The following is a 12,895-nucleotide window of genomic DNA, read 5'->3' on the forward strand; positions in this document are numbered from 1 at the left end:
TAAATCTCAGCATTTGTGTGCGATTGCGCAGAGCACCAGATAGGGGAATCCACATCAAGACAACTCAGATGGTTTATGGACGTTGTGGGTTTGGAAAAATAAGACCTTTCTGCAGCGGGTAGCCCACGTGACAGGCAGAGCTGTCTGCTTGATAGAGCGTGGTATTATCTGCATATGGAAGGTAGCAGCTTAGTCTGTCTCAGCGGCTTTCAGCATACAAACAATGCTTTGACAAGAAACAAAAAAAACCCCCAAAAACAACAACAGACTCCTGGAATTCGCTGACGCGGGACGGTTTCCATCAGGTAAACTCGTCGACGTACTTGGTCCACGGAATCAAAGCTGAGGAACAGATTTTCAGTGATCCATTTTATGTCTTCACTGGTCATTGATGTGAGTCCTTCAGCTCTCTGTCTGTCGCTCTCTCTCTCTCCTTCATACTCTCACACCCTACTCTCTCGGAGATCCACACACGGGCACACCAGACCACATCTGCATACAGAGGGTTTGGATAACAGCCAACAGTTCTTTTCCCAGCACCACTGACTGGTGTTTGGGTTGCTGATTATGGCCCTTGGGGTTGAGATTAACATGTGTGTCTTCCTCCTGGATATTGATTAGTCTTTCTTAAAGCTGGACTTTGTCATTCTCACCACCATTTACACAACTGCATTAGCTGTAAGAACATAATTCGGTCTGTCACGGTGCAATGAAGTGCACTGTGACAGGAAGCCAGCATGGAGGGCTCTAAGGTGGAAAACAATGGAAACAAAAAACAAAAAACAAAAAACAAAACAACAAGCTGAAGCACGTCTTAAATCCAGACATAGACATGAGTCCAAATGGCTGTCGGTGAAAAAAAACCTTCGCTGGAGATTTATGACCTCGATGCACAGTGTGCATGTGCACGAATCCGACTGAGTGAGTGTCTCAGCACATAGTGTGTGTGTGTACATCCACACACACATTGTATAGCCTATTCCAGATGTGACTCCTGGCAGCACCTGTGGTTGCTTTCATAAGACTGCTTTCAACAGTTCCAAGTGAAAAACACTTTTTTGGGGGTGGGGGGGGGGTGGTGCTGTCACAGCGGTGGGTCAAATGCAGAGAACACACAAATCAATGGGAGAGAGGCCTGCAGTTATGTAAATGTTTGTCCAATAGAAGGCAAGCTGGGGGTTGGGGGTTGGGGGGGCAGGGTAGTCTCAGGTCCCTACGAGTCCTTATGCAACACCAGCCCACTGTATATAAGACCAGACCCGTCAGAGGAACCACAGGATCCTCACCAGCCCTCACAGTGCATCTTTTCGGTAACAACAAGGTATGCTTGGTTAACGGAGCAGCGTGGATTTCAACCTTCGTGATTTTGTTTTGTTTTGAAAATGTTCTGCCTAAACTTTCTTACATCATTATTTCTTCAGGTGTTTGTTTTAATACAAAGCATCTTTTAATTTAGTCGTGTTTGTTACTGAGTAGTTCGTACTGCATAGCGATAAATTCTCCAAATGGAATAGCTGCACTGATGTGAGGACTTGAGCTACTGAACTAGCATGCTGGCGGTTGGGGATTCATAGGTTATATGCTATGTTGTCCCTCAACAAATGATCTTTCTTTCTTTCTGTCTGGTGCTTTCTTCCTGTCTTGCACTTTCTTCCTGTCTTGTGCTTTCTTTCTTTCTTACCGTCTTGCTCTTTCTTTCGTTCTGTCTCTGTGCAGCAGTGCGGAAGAGGCAGAATGTTGCGCGGCATCGTGGCCCTCTCCCTCCTGGTCGTGTGCTGGGCACAACAGGACTGCCAAGTGGCGAATATCAAAGTCATGCCGAACTTCGACAGAAGCAGGGTGAGTCCCGTCCTACCGGAGTCCATCAGAAGAGAGGGAAAACGTTCCCTTTTCTTAAATGCACCATATGAGATCACTCTGGACACTTTAGATATCTGCAAGATACCTGTAATATTTCAAAAGTAAGCTTTAGTTTCATGCCAGCCATCACTTTATAACTGAACGTAATTACATTTTTAATTCTAATTACCACCTAGTTACATTTTAAATGCTATTTCTTATTGAAACCAGGTTATAAATTCATATTGGTCAGGAAATGAATGTAAATATTTGGTGATTAAAATAAAGTGAAACAAAACAAAGAGGTCTTTGGTCCTGTACCGTTACAGTATGCCGGGGTCTGGTATGCTGTGGCCAAGAAGGACCCCATTGGCCTGTTCCTGCTGGATAACATCGTGGCCGAGTTCACAATTAAGGAAGATGGCACGATGACAGCCACTGCTGAGGGCAGAGTCGTCATCTTCAAGTAAGTCGTGTTCATCTTCTGCTGGTTCTACCCAGTAAGTGGGCTCCCGTTCAGTTCTGGTCCGAGTTACTCCAGGCCATTTTATCTGCCAGTGTGTTTAGAATTCACCACATGATTTATTTTTCTTGTTGTGCGTTACCTTTTCCCTTTGTCCTCTGTGTTTCTCGTCGGCTTTCTGTTTTCCGTTCCTCTCTTCTTTACCTCCAGCAACTGGGAAACCTGCGCCAACATGTTTGCCACTTTTGAGGACACCAACGATCCCGCCAAGTTCAAGATGAAGTACTGGGGAGCTGCCAGCTTTCTGGAGAAAGGATGTAAGTTGTGGAACTTGGCGTTTAGGCCCAAACCTGCGAGAAGATAACATCAATTCCTCACTTGAGACTGGATGATTTGTTGCATGCAATAATAAAGAAAAACAAAACAAGGATTGTGATGATCACGACTGCCAGCAGTCTTACCAGGTCACCCCGAGCTCCTCCCCCTCTATTTTTCTGCAAAATCAGATTAAGCAAAAGCAAAACGGTCTAGGTGATCCTAACCAGGTGCATGCTGAGAGCAACGGCTTTCGAAATTGGCAATGTGGGGGCAGTTATGTGACTCGAAATTGCCATGCCAAAGGGCATATTGCCCTATATTACAGAACCCTGCTGGTGTAATTTAATTATCAACCGAAGCATCTGTTGTGCAACAGCTTCACTTATGACACTCGCGTCTGGCAAATAAAGCGATACCAGTGACTCCAAATGGTCAGTACGATACCACCACAGATGGGCGCTGTATCACTTGAAAGCAAAGTATAACTGCGTACAAGTCCGTAGTAATTTCTTCTCATCCAGGTCGACGAGTCATGAGGTTAGGTTCCAGTTTCTTTTTTGGAAGAAAACAGTTTTTGGGTTGACATGAGGTCAAGGATGTGCTAAGTAAAGCAGGAAAAATTCTGGTGTCAATGCCGGACTGTCCTGTCATCAATCATTGCCTTTTCCTTTGGGAAAATTGATAGTGGTTGTCCAGAGCTCAAATCTCATTTAAGGATATAGAAAAAAATGTGTAGTCTCTTACCACAGGTGCTTATCCTTGCATGCAAAATACTGAATAGGATTCAGCTGAGGAGGAAGATGCTGATATGAAATCAGCGAAGGAGTATTGCAAAATAACTGTTGCTCTGACATTGTTGAGAAAGTTGTCCGGTGCGTCACTGCCCTTCGAGTGCATTTAATCTGGCCTTCCATCCCCACTTGTGGTATTTTGGCAACATGCACACATCTAAGTGATAAATTGCAGCCCTTAAACACATTTTTTTTCCAAATCATGCAATCACAGCTGGATAAAACTCAAAACCTTGTCCTTGCCACCCATTCGTCTCGTATACCTTCTATTTTATCCTATCTTTTCCATTCCACTCTCCGCCGCTAATATTCCTCTTTTCAATCATTTCTCCTTGGACTCCCAGATGATGATCACTGGGTCATTGACACCGACTACGAAAACTACGCCATCCACTACGCCTGCAGAACAGTGGACGAAGATGGCACGTGTCTGGATGGCTACTCCTTTATCTTCTCTCGCCATCCGACAGGCCTGAGGCCAGAGGACCAGCGCATCGTCACCCAGAGGAAGCAGGAGCTGTGCCTGCTCGGCAAATACAGACGCGTTGCACACAACGGTGGGCTATCTATCTATCTATCTATCTATCTATCTATCTATCTATCTATCTATCTATCTATCTATCCATCCATCCATTCATCTGATCTATCCATCTGACCTATCCATCTGTGTCTTGCAGGCCACTGCCAGGCAAGCTGATCTACTGAAACTGAGGAGCATCACAGGAGGAGACTTTGACATCAACATATCAACACTGTACATAAAGGAGAGGCTGAACATTGACAGTGGTCAGGTGTCAGTTTTGCATCATCCCGTATAAGACTTAATTACATTTAAACACTTTTCAAGTTTTGTTCCGTACTCAAATCAGGTTCGGTTTTTCTTTCCTTTTTTTTTTTTTAAGATACTTCTTTTTAAGTGTCATGCTTAATATGGTTAATAGTGAAAGCAATGGCTACTGGTTAGCTGCAAGCTGAGATGCTTATCTAGGACCGGTAGTGTTGGAGTCAGTAAGCCATAAGGTCTTTTTTTCTTGGATAACAAGTAGTCACTTTTTATAATTAAGTAAAAACAAAAAATTACCCAACAAAACAAGAGCATGATACGGGGTCAGTAAATAAGAACTCTCATCAGCGGTAAAGAGCAATTTTACCTCTTGAATGTAACTCCAATGTCTAACATGTTACCAGTCATTGGCCACATCTTCACATAGAGGAATATATATATATATATATATATATATATACTCAAAAATACATAATTAAAATACAATTATACATGTGGTTCTTTTTACACACACACACACACACACACACACACACACACACACACATACTGAATGTACTATATAGATACTGTAGCTTTGTTTCTTTTGTGACTGTATGGTGTAGCCTTCTTGTACCACTTTGAATTAAAATATTAACGTATACCATAAACCACACTTGGGATTTTCTTTCATGGATAAAACTTGACTTTATAGATTTTGTTCGTAAGTGAGAGTTTTACAAGGTGCACCGGAATGCACCATGGAGCCTCGATAGCGCCCCCTGCAGGGCGCCGTGGCGTGACCGCGGCGATTCCGACTCCCATTTTCAAGTTCTCCATAGTTTCCCGCGATCTCGAGAAAGTAAAAGTCGCGAGCTCTGTTATCTCGCGATAACAAGGAGTAAATCGCGATCACGAGATGACGGCGTTAAAAAAATAATCGCAAGCACGGCCGTTCTCGGCTTCCGTACTTTTGACTTTGTCAGACTGTCGTTTTGCCTATATTAAAGCTTGAATGCGGGACTTTCTCATGAAAAAGGACGTCCATGACGTGCGAGGCCTTGCCAAACGAGGTCACACAATGATGATTAAGCCCATCACCGTCAGGCAGATCGCTCCCTTTCGCAGTATGGACCCTTTTACAGTGGGTAAACAGTGATCACTTGATTTAGTATGCGCGCGCATTTTGGCTGCAACAAATGGATTTTATTATTTGCGACCGTACAATTGTATGCTATAACCTCTTATTCATGCTACAACATACCCTCTATTTGTTATGATAGCCACTTATGCATTTATCTAGACTCGTTTTACTGCTTGTAGCCACAATCTTCGCCTGTTTGCATTGAGCGGTCTTTCCCCTGTAGAAATTAATACCTTTACTTTTGCTAGACCCGTTCTGGCAACCCACAACACAACAAGATGACATTTTAAAAATGTAAATCGATCAAAAATCCACTTGCACTCTGCACTGACTGGAGATGGAGAAGTTGCCTCTTTTGCTGCCAAAATGCGCGCGCATACTGTCTGGGGCGACATTCTCGCGCTGGCACACCAGAAGTGACACATAGTGATGCATTTTACGTCAACCAGCAATGATTGTTCTGCCAGAGCTGAAACCCCGGGGGCATCCGGGTAGCCTAGCGGTCTATTCCGTTGCCTATCAATCAATCAATCAATCAATCAATCAATCAATCAATCAATCAATCAATCAATCATCGCCGGTTTGAATCCCCGTGTTACCTCCGGCTTGGTTGGGCGCCCATACAGTCACAACTGGCCGTGTCTGCGGGTGGGAAGCCGGGCGGGGGTATGTGTCCTGGTCGCTGCAGTAGCGCCTCCTCTGGTCGGTCGGGGCGCCTGCTCACGGCGGGAGGGGGAACTGGGCGGAATAGCGTGACCCTCCCACGCGCTATGTCCCCCTGGTGAAACTCCTCACTGTCAGGTGAAAAGAAGCGGCTGATGACTCCACATGTATGGGAGGAGGCATGTGGTAGTCTGCAGCCCTCCCCGGACCGGCAGAGGGGGTGGAGCAGCGACCGGGACGGCCCGGCAGAGGGGGTTAATTGGCCAAGTACAATTGGGGGAAAAAAGGGGGAATAATAATATTAATAATAATTAGCAAGCTGAAATTCCGTGTGATGAAAGCGTTTGCATCCCTCTGATGGGCTTGCCTTCGGGGCTTTCTGCCACAAAGCGCCCAGGCTTGGAAACTATGGCGGAAAAACCCAAGAAGCTGATAGAAGAGACGTAAGTACTCCCGCCGCCAGAGAACTTCCGCACCGCAGGTTTAAAGCGTAACTTCTCCCCCAGGTCTGAGCCTAACGCCACCTACTGCACAATTTTGAAAAAGTGGGCAAGAGGTAGGGCGGGGAAGGGCTGAGAGGCGGGCAAGGTCGGGCTGAGGAGAGGGGCGCGTGGAGAGGGAGGGGCATAGACGTTATAGACCGTTTCCTTATTTACATGCGCAGATTGTGCCTGCGCAGATTGTGAGGCAAAAAGGGGCCACGAGTCTTGTGTAAACGTCACTACGTTCATTTCGAAGAGATCGTCTGAAATGCCTCACAGTTGCTGCGCTGTCGGTTGCAAAATCCTAAAGATGGTAAAAACAAGCATCTGCATTTTTATCGCATGCCGAAAGGGAAAACTCCAATCGAAAAATGAAGACGACGGGCGTGGATTCATGCGATCTGGAAGGCGTGGTCAGAAGAGCAAATATCAAACGCGAAGATTTGCGGAGAACATTTCATATCTGGTATGTATCAGCGTCTTACACAAACAAGTATTGTGATCGAACATACCTAAGTAACAGCTCTAAACGTGATACTGTCCTTGTAAAGAAACTACCAAACTAAAGTTTGAGTTGTTAATGCCTGGCCTTCCTCAAGTCTTGACAACGACTCCATCAGCTTTCTTGTGTCATGATGTTTGAGGTCATAATTTGACTCCAGCCTCGATCTCATCACCGTACAAACAATTCAACTAGGAGGGCTTACCTCTGATTTGATGAAGCAAAACTTGTTTTCCTTCGATAACGGATGGTAAAAGCAGTCTTGGACATGTCCACCAACAAAATAATCGTATGCTTCTAAAGACTTGTTATAAGCCTTCATTGGTTCTTTGGTAAATATACTTGATGTGTGCATGAGGTGTTCAGTTACGTCCCTCCAGCCCATGTTTGGCAACTTCGTGATCACGTGTCCACTGAGCTTCAGCCGCAGAAACGGATCGGGAAGTTTTTCTCCAGGGCTTAGCGTAAGTTTCTACTCGCAATGCTTTCTGTCTTCCTTGCTTAGACCTTCGAAATATCCGGAGATTTCCATTTTCTCAAATTTCTAATTTTTCTCCGTTTAATTTGAACTTTTATACGCTTTCACCTGTGAGTGTCACACACAGCACGTTGTTTCTCAGCCATGTTTTGCCACACGTTCTGCGCGCGCATCTTGACTACAACGCAGCTTTTACGTCACGCGATAAGGGGTCTACGCGCCTCTCTACAGTTTTCACAGAAACCGGCAATCCTTTGGTCCTGCTGATGATCTGCGAACTTGGGAACTGCTGAGGAAAGCCTCCTTATATATGCTCTCCATCGGAGAATGGCTTCCCGTGTGAAGAAATGCGCTGTACGACCTATTAGCTGCCCTCTGTAGTGTAACCGAGCATATTTCCCCCGCTGCGGGGTTCGAGCCGGCGTGTATAGCAGCACAAGGCGGCATCGCTCGACTAACGGGGGCAGACCCCCGGAGATCGGCTAGTGAGTCTTTTTGTTGGCTCGGTTCTGGACGGCACATCGGGCTGTAGCTTCCCGTACTGGGCCGCTGCCCTCTGGATGGACTCGGCTTCATCGGCCTCATTATCTGTGACGTTCTTCTCCCGCCTCGTCTCAACATGACGCTCCACACTCCAAGCTGGACACAACAGCTTCGCAGCAGAGTGCGCACAGCTCGGCCCTTTCAGGAAGTACATCCGAATTCGTTTGTCCCACACGGCTGAAAGAGGGGAATATTGGACATGTTGCTTCTGCCGTCGTCAGTAGTTCTCGCCATGAAGCAGAACCGGAAGCTAGCTAGCTATGCTACGTTGTCGCCGCCGCTGTAATGCTGCGCTCGTGGGCAGATCGGAGGGAGGGGCATGATGGACCACGTCACTTGTGTGCGTCGCTTGCCGTCAAAAACAAAAGTGCGGCCGCTCTGGTGGTCGAGCGGGCTAAACCGCCGTTCTTGCAGTCCGCTCGTCATGTGGCCGGGAGGTTCGTACCCCAGACTCGTCGTAACCGGTCACGGCCAGAGCGTCCACGGGGTAAGGCGTTCATTAGGCCGCCTTGTTTTTCCCCCCACCCGCATTCCGGGAACTCTGCCTCTGATTGGCTAGTACTCGTTGCCTCCGTTGGTTGGGTTGGTTAAGGTTAGGGTTAGCCAATCAGAGATAGAGTAGGGGCGGGTCTTCCCGGAATCCAGGTGGGAAAAATAATAACGCCATTAGGCCACCCTTACCCAAGGGATAGTGGGTGTAGGTCGGTGTAGTGTTCGGGGACTCGTCGTTCTCCGGCGACCCCTCTGGCCCATCCGGGCGCCTGCAGCCAAGCAACCGAAAGCATTCTCCCTACGCCTCCTTCGCGGCCTGAAGGTGATGCAACCCATGCGAGGCCAGGGGGGTTATTCGACAAGAGTTCCGGCCATATGCTGTTGGGTTAATCGGGTGGGATAAGGGGAAAAACTAGAAATAAAGTTATATATATATATATATATATATATATATATATATATATATATATATATATATATATATATATATATAGTGCTGTTTGGTTTCTATGATGCATGCAATTCAGAACAAAAATAATATTTTATAAATCTTTTCATTATTTTAGCAAAATTTCACATTCCCAAAAGTAAATTTTCTAACAGAAAACCTTTATTCAAAATGTTTATAGATGAAGTGCAGCAATACATACACACTATTCAGCACTGCACAAACCTCAAAGCCTTAAAAACCCTCGACGTGTGTAAGCTATATAATTGTCCGAACTGCTGAAACTATCTTTATCTCATTTATGTTTTGTTCTTTTTTAATTCATTTTCCTTTCATTTCATATTTTATTTGCAGAATCATTATTTTACGTATTTATTTTATAAAATATTGAAACAGCCCCGAACAATGACCAGAACTTAAAAACAACTAGAACGACCGTGGGCCGTCAAAATGACCGCCCACGGTTTTTAAACGCTATATTGTGTCAAAATAAATACCCAACTGAGATATTAATGCATTGCATATGTTACTATGTCTGTTAGGAAACGACTGACACCAAAATTAAAATTTTAACAACTTTAATATTATTATTTCAAACAATTTAAAATCACCGCTGTCCAAAGCCTGTAAATACTGTAGCGAATTCGAGTGGGGGGGGGGGCAGCCTGGAACTGCCGCAGCCGGGATGCGAACCCGGGTCTCCCGCACCACGGGAGACTACGTTAACCAGTCGACTAAAGGGTCCAGTCCGTTAGCCAAGGGCAAGCGAGTCTAGTCATTCCTGGTCATTACAATACTGCGACGACTCGGTGGTAGTCCTGGTTTGTCTGAAACGGCGGCTGTACCCAGACATGTTGGAAAACAAAACGGAAAACACGTATTCCCAATCCAACAAACGTCACAAGGCTTATAAAAGCTGAAATGTAAAAGAAAAAAAAAAGTTTAAAAAAAAAAAAGAATTGAACGTTTTGAAGGAAACGACGCGAACAACACACGCCATAAATACTGACATGACGCGCGCAATGACGCGCAAATTACGCACGGTCATTTTGACCGCTCGTGGTCGTTTTAGGAAGATGTTACCGTAACTTTTTTTGTGCAACTGATCTGAGACTCATTTTAATGCAATATGTTCAATTTTGGGAGCATCCGTGGAGCGGCAGGTCTGCATCTGCTCTTTTTCATAAAGTCATTAAACTGAAAATCCAGAACGGTCAAAATGACCGCCTTGGTTGTTCTGATCTATGCAGGTCCCTAGAGTTTAGTTTGCTGGCTGCTCCTACAGTGGCATTTTGACTCCAAAACGTCTATTTTCTATGCACCACCAGCATTATCTTGACTTAATATTAATATGCGTGTTTATGAAGAACAAATGTGAATCCGCTCGGTACACCCAGTAGCTGGTCGAACCTTAAGTGTTGCGGCGTGACCGGTCTTCTCGTGCATCACGCATGGCTCTGGTGGCAAGATAGTGTCAGTCACACAGAGAGCTCGCCCACAGAAAGGACACACGCTAGTGTCTTCAGCAGTTCTGAATAAATTCATACATGGCGGTAGAGGGAAAATATGTTTCTTCAACAAGTTGTGGTCACTGCAGGCTTTAAGCATGTACTGAAAGCAGTAAGGACATACATCTTGCAGCCGACAGGCGCCACGACTCTTCCAAACTTGCGCGGTGTAACTTTAAGTTTAAAACGGAGCAAAGAATATTTTGGACATCGGCGATATCTGAACAAAACCTCGAGACGCACTTGAACGCGCGACAAGAAGCTGATGCGCTGAACGGAATTAGACAGGGGTGTCGCCTTCAAAAGGACAGATCTGAATCTTTATTGCACACTTTTGTACAGTACAGTGTATACATATTACAAAAAACGCACACAAGAAGACAAGAATAAAAAAATTCTTTAAAAAAAAAAACTTTAAAAAAGAGAAGGAAAGCCAGTTTATTTGGACATTGTACAGGTCCCAATGAATGTGTCCTCTGCATGTAACCCACCCTATTGTATAGGAGCAGTGGGCAGCTGCAGCGCCCGGGGACCAACTCCAGTTCTTCTTTCCGTTGCCTTGCTCAGGGGCACAGGCGGGAGTATTAACCCTAACATGCGTGTCTTTTTGATGGTGGGAGGAAACCGGAGCACCCGGAGGAAACCCACGCAGACACGGGGAGAACATGCAAACTCCACACAGGAAGGACCCGGGACGGCCTTGGGGTTTGAACCCAGGACCTTCTTGCTGTGAGGCCACAGTGCTGACCACTGGGCCGGACACGGGGGAGAACATGCAAACTCCACACGTCAGACTTAAATACATTAAGAGTAAAAAGTAGGTAGGCTATCGTTATCCGTACATATGGCTGACTGGACAGCAAGCGTCAAAACAGACGTCATGGTTCTGTAACTGAAAACAGCACTCTTTAACTGTACAGCTCAGGCTGGGGGGGGAGGGGGGCATCAAAACAAATAACAACCAGCTGAGGAAAAGGGGAGCAACCTAGTTATCTCATCCGTCTCTGTGTCTTGGTAATTGCACCTGGTCACATTGCTGGGGCTGTGGGAATAAAGGCACCTTAACGTCTTCTGCCCTACCAAGAGGACCTTTACTAATCCCCTGCCTTAAATAGTTTAATACGAGGACTTAAGCCATGCAATCTAATTCCAGCTTTACAGGCCTGCGGGCTCGCACAGTCGGGGCGGGGATGGCGGCGGATCTTAGTACATTCAGAAACCAGACGCGGTCTTCATGATGGGACGCAGCAGACACACACACACACAACACACGATGCCTGAGAGGCAACAGTAAAACACAACCCCCGTCCACTCTTACGGGTGATGAGGCACAAGAATGCCGGTAAGCTGTCATCGATTTGCATTTCAATGAGCTTTTTTTTTGGACCCCCCCCCCCCTCTCATTTTTCTCCCCAGTTGTACTTGGCCAATTACCCCACTCTTCCGAGCCATCCCGGTCGCCGCTCCACCCCCTCTGCTGATCCGGGCAGGGCTGCAGACTACCACATGCCTCCTCCCATACATGTGGAGTCGCCAGCCGCTTCTTTTCACCTGACAGTGAGGAGTTTCACCAGGGGGAGGTAGCGCGTGGGAAGATCACGCTATTCCCTCCAGTCCCCCCCCCCCAATAGGTGCACCGACTGACCAGAGGAGGCGCTAGTGCAGCGACCAGGACACATACTCACAGCCAGCTTCCCACCCACAGATACGGCCAATTGTGTCTGTAGGGGCGCCCGACCAAGCCGGAGGTAACACGGGGATTTGAACCGGCGATCCCCGTGTTGGTAGGCAACAGAATAGACTGCCACGCTACCTGGACGCGTAATGAGCCTTCTTTTTAAAAACACAATAAAAGCAAGAGAGAAAAAGACTAGGCCATCTATAACCACCCGTACACATGAGGATGAACACAAACCACAAGTTTGAACCCAACAGAAACCAATAGCTGGAAGCAAAGTCGGTTTGCCTTTGGTTTATCAAAAAACACCATTACTTCAAAACCTTCGAAGAGATAATGAAGTATACCGTGATGATGCAAACATGAAAAGCGGACACAAGTCCATAAATAATATTCTAAGACATGATTCTCAACTCTCATTTTCTAAACAAGAGCTTCTATTAAAGGAGCGCGGTGTCACGAGGGCGCCGCGACGTTTATAAAATAACTAGAAAAATAGAATTCATGATTGTATTACAGAGAAATTAAAAACATCCCATTTTGATTTCCTGATTCTTCCTCAATCTTTTAAAAAAAAATAATCTCATGATTTCTGATGCCATATCAAGCCGGTCACTGAATGCAGCCTGACCAGATCGTAGAATGCTTGACGTGACGAACGAGGGGACCGCCTCACACCCAGTGTACGACCTGGTCGTACACTGGGTGTGAGGTTGTACGACCTGGTCAGTGATTCTACCTTAGTAAGTGAGTTTTGTTATCTAGATCCAAGTTAAAATAACT

General features: G+C 46.0%; 1 protein-coding gene across 3 annotated transcripts; it reads left to right on the top strand.

Annotated features, from left to right (window-relative positions):
- Positions 1–372: 372 nt before the first annotated feature.
- rbp4 (retinol binding protein 4, plasma) lies at positions 373–4,655 on the top strand. 3 transcript variants are annotated; one of them, XM_056297095.1, is made up of 6 exons: positions 373–393; positions 1,720–1,839; positions 2,169–2,305; positions 2,513–2,619; positions 3,756–3,968; positions 4,089–4,655. In XM_056297095.1, exons 1-6 carry the CDS (start codon positions 373–375, stop codon positions 4,106–4,108), a joined length of 618 nt encoding a protein of 205 aa, XP_056153070.1. In that variant the 3' UTR covers positions 4,109–4,655. The 3 variants fall into 3 exon arrangements, with proteins under 3 accessions (XP_056153070.1, XP_056153069.1, XP_056153071.1); XM_056297094.1 differs by lacking the exon at positions 373–393 and adding an exon at positions 1,199–1,321 and having other exon boundaries at positions 1,717–1,839; XM_056297096.1 differs by lacking the exon at positions 373–393 and adding an exon at positions 1,298–1,321.
- Positions 4,656–12,895: the final 8,240 nt, after the last annotated feature.

Source organism: Lampris incognitus, chromosome 17 (genome assembly GCF_029633865.1).
Source record: "Lampris incognitus isolate fLamInc1 chromosome 17, fLamInc1.hap2, whole genome shotgun sequence".
In the NCBI taxonomy this organism is placed as follows: domain Eukaryota; kingdom Metazoa; phylum Chordata; class Actinopteri; order Lampriformes; family Lampridae; genus Lampris; species Lampris incognitus.